This window comes from Octopus bimaculoides, chromosome 11 (assembly GCF_001194135.2).
Source record: "Octopus bimaculoides isolate UCB-OBI-ISO-001 chromosome 11, ASM119413v2, whole genome shotgun sequence".
NCBI lineage: Eukaryota > Metazoa > Mollusca > Cephalopoda > Octopoda > Octopodidae > Octopus > Octopus bimaculoides.
In genome coordinates this window covers 21,287,638-21,291,472 of record NC_068991.1, presented here as the reverse complement: position 1 = coordinate 21,291,472, position 3,835 = coordinate 21,287,638, and the positions used below count along the sequence as shown (strand labels likewise).

The 3,835-nt window shown below is 35.1% G+C and overlaps 1 protein-coding gene across 6 annotated transcripts in view; it reads left to right on the top strand.

Moving 5' to 3' along the window:
* Positions 1 to 3,835, top strand: part of LOC106869361 (organic anion transporter 3) — a 25,084-nt gene that overhangs the window by 7,777 nt on the left and 13,472 nt on the right. For all 6 annotated transcript variants that reach the window (XM_052971584.1, XM_014915086.2, XM_052971582.1 and 3 more), the window contains 3 exons: positions 792 to 994; positions 1,932 to 2,267; positions 2,789 to 2,923. In XM_052971584.1, the coding sequence (XP_052827544.1) occupies positions 792 to 994; positions 1,932 to 2,267; positions 2,789 to 2,923 (674 nt within the window). The remainder of the gene's footprint in view (positions 1 to 791; positions 995 to 1,931; positions 2,268 to 2,788; positions 2,924 to 3,835) is intronic.

Sequence of the window (3,835 nt, the reverse complement as noted above, 5' to 3'; positions counted from 1 at the left end):
GGCGCGCATTCTTTCCTGATGACCCCATACACTTGCTGGCTTCCGGTATGCGGAGTTCTCGACTGGTAGCACTTGCATATGCGAGTTGTTTGCAAGACATCTGTATATTTTTAAAAATTATATTTATAATTTTTTCATATTTATATTATTATTATATATATATAAAACAACACATCGGACGTAAGCTTAAATAATAAACCGTGATAGGTGAACCGCGATATGGCGAAGGATTACTGTAAACATTTATACATATATGTTCTTAATTGTATCAGATTTGTATTTAAAGAATGTGTTTGCATGAAGCGTATAAAGCACAAGTCATCGTTAAAATGTGCCAACTGTAATATAACTTGGAGAGATGATGTCCTTACAACATATATCATTTATACTCCGTTACAAATCCTCATTTAGAATGGCAGTGTGGTACTTTGCTTGCCATAGCGAATTACACGTATCCTATGGTATTTATTTGCAACAGGGTGGAATGTTAATATGGTAAATAACTGTCTGGTTGACACATACTGCATAGTTGCCATGACATATACGTACAACCAACTAACTTGTAGAATATGACCCGATCAACTTGGCAATCTTCAACTTTAGAAATACAATATATTGTTAATTAAGCATATAACATTGATTTGTGATTTACGTGAGATTTATTTCTTTGAAATAAATCACACGTTAAAATTCCAACAATCTTCAGTACTGGAAAGAATTATGTACATGTTGTAGTATCTTATCCATCTACAATTTACGTTAGAAATTTTCTTTACTATTTTCTTTTTCAGGCATTTGTTCTCGGATCTGCAGCTCTGATTTGTGAATTATACCCTAAGAAAAAACGTGTCATTATGTCTGGTATATTTATGAATCTTTGGAGCCTCAGTAATGGTCTTGTCGGGATCATAGCCTATATGTTGAAGGATTACAGTTGGAACACGTTATTCCTATTTAATGCTGCCTTCTCGGGATATTTTATCGTGGATTTCTTGTAAGGACCAGATTTTTACCCACCACACACACAATTACACGATAAGAATCTAGAATTTGCAAGAAAATGCTTTCACACAAATGCGATAGACCTGAGAATAGTAATGGCTGTAAGAAAACTCTGCCCCGTGGAAAAGGATTAATTTGGTTTTCAAGAAATTAGAAACAACAAACTCACTTGACGGATGTGTGGGTTCTATAACGTCTATATATGCGAATTATTCCTGTAGCATATACTCGACCTATTAAAGAATATGATCACTAGTTGCAACATCGATTTGAACATAGAGGAAGTTTTAGAAGTGTCGCATCGTAATGATGGTCATGCTAGATACATTTACAAAGTGAATAGCTATTGTCAATAACCTAAGGCTTAAAGTATATGTAGCTAGCACTCTAACCTAGACTTCTTTGATGTACTTCTTGGTTTAAAATCAAATATTTGCAAACTTTTCCACAAGCAATATAATTCACTTTTCCCATCTTCATGTCTTCTATACTCTATAATCTATACTCATATCATGTCTCACTAATCCTCAGTTTGTTCTGAGTAGTCATATTCGTTGTGCCTAATGAAAGGAGAAGGCACAAATCTGCATACATTGAAGAATCGCATTGTAGATCAGATGCAGATGGCTTCTATGCAAAACTTAAGTAGCATGCTTGTATAAAATTAGTACAGGATAGCTATCACTTTTATATATTCATACGTACGTACATTCAAAGAACATATATTTCTAGTAGAGATGCTATCGAATGCAATACAATCTTAATTAATCTAAGCAGGATATTTAAACAATGAGATCATGCGTGCATACTTATACACACAGACACAAACACACTCATATACGCATACATACACATATATTCGCTGTATATTTTTCAGTACCATCTGACAACACACTTATTATCTCACATTTATCTCTCTTTGATTGCAGTTACCTGCAGGAATCTGTGCGGTGGTTAACTGCCACTTCGAAAATAAATGCAGCTGAGAGGATTGTCAAAAAGGCAGCTAAACAAAACAAAGTTGACTTTGACACTGTTTGGCATATTGCTTTAAAAGATACTTCAACACAACAAGCATCTAGTCCTGTGAACGAAACTAATCTCGACGGCCGAAACTGTGAGTCTAATGTCGAGGCAAACGTCAAAACAGTCGTCGATCATTCACAACAAGAAGTTGAAAAAGAAGCGCCAATGTTAGTAAAATTGCTTGTCATCTTCAAGTCACCCTATCTGAGGAAAGTTACCATCGTTATGTCTATATCATGGTTAGTTTCATCGAGTTATTTGTTCACCTTGTTTCAGTCCATCGCATAAGATGCTGAGGAATTTGGGCGGTGGTAAAATAACTATAGTATAAAGCTTTGATGTCAATTAGTTTATTATGGTTCTCCCAGCATTTCGTTTAAGAAATATCTCCTATAGATACTGAATATATAGAGCTTGTATTTGTGTGTGTTTTGTTGACGGTATGTGTGTGTATGTGTGTGTGTGTGTATGTGCGTGTGTGTGTATGTTTATGTGTGTCTGTGTGTATGAATGTGTCGATTAATGTGTTTGTATGTTTATGTTTCTTTCTGTCTGTCTGTTCTCTTGTCAAGAAAAGATTATTTATTCCATGCTTCCATGCGATAGAACAGTCGTTTAACATTGAAGTTGAGTTCTCTCTAACAACGTGTTATTAACTCTATTGTATTGTTTTAAAATCTGGGTTGGATGGTGGTTGTAACGTTAATGCCTTTCCGTAGTTCATTTGTAATTAATATATTTCTTTTCTTTGATTTTATAGGGCTGTAGACGTAACATCCGCAAGCAGTATTATGCTAATGTCGGAGATTCTTGGTGATAATGTTTATATCATCTACACTACGATATGTTTCTTGGATTTCTTTACTAATAGTGTTTACGTTTTATCAGCGAAAAGGTAAACGAAACGATTTATCAATATTCTGAGTGAATGAAACCATAAGCTAGACAGTTACAGCCATATGGCTGACACTTAGTGCTCCTCACTGACTTCACTTACATTGTTTAAAATCTCGCCGGTGTAAACGTTATTTTGTATTACCTGAAACTAATTCGTTATAGATTCTACTATCTATTTTCTTTTATACCCCTCTACATACCTTACTAATCTCCTTCAGCCACTGAAATAGTCAAATGATTTCCCTCAAATAATGACCATTCCCATTTTCACTATCTCGACCCTTAAATCTATAACCTTCATACAAACTAACACAAAGGTTACCATGCACATAGTTCCTAAACCACCCTTCCCTCTTCCTCCCACCTTCCACCTCTACTACTATGACTCCCTAATAGCCTTATTATTAACCCCTAACCTTGAAATTTATTTCTCCTTCCATTACTTTCTATCTAAATATCTCCCAACTCCTCCTAATACGCTTAGTTCACCACAAAATCATTTAATCTCCTTTCTGTCAAAACCCCAAATCTAAGACTTCTTCCCTGAAGACGGAGGTTGGTATTATCCGATGATGAAATCAATTTACAATCATTATTTTGGACCACAAAGCCACCAGAAACAGTTGTTGGACACATAAAATTCTTATTCAAACCCTTTAATTCCTGATATCATTTCTCTTCTGTGTAAGTCGGACCGTTTCATATGTAAACATATATACATTTTTTTGTATTAAATATATTCAATATTTTTTGTATATCGACTTGCCTAACTTCCTTATCCTTACATTTACTCCTCTACCTGCTCAAGTTTAAACCTCTTGAGCACTACTAAGTGTATTCTATACGGAGAATATCTGTTTCTCATCTCTCTCTCCCCCCTCTCTCTCTCCCCCCTCTCTCTCTCCCCCCT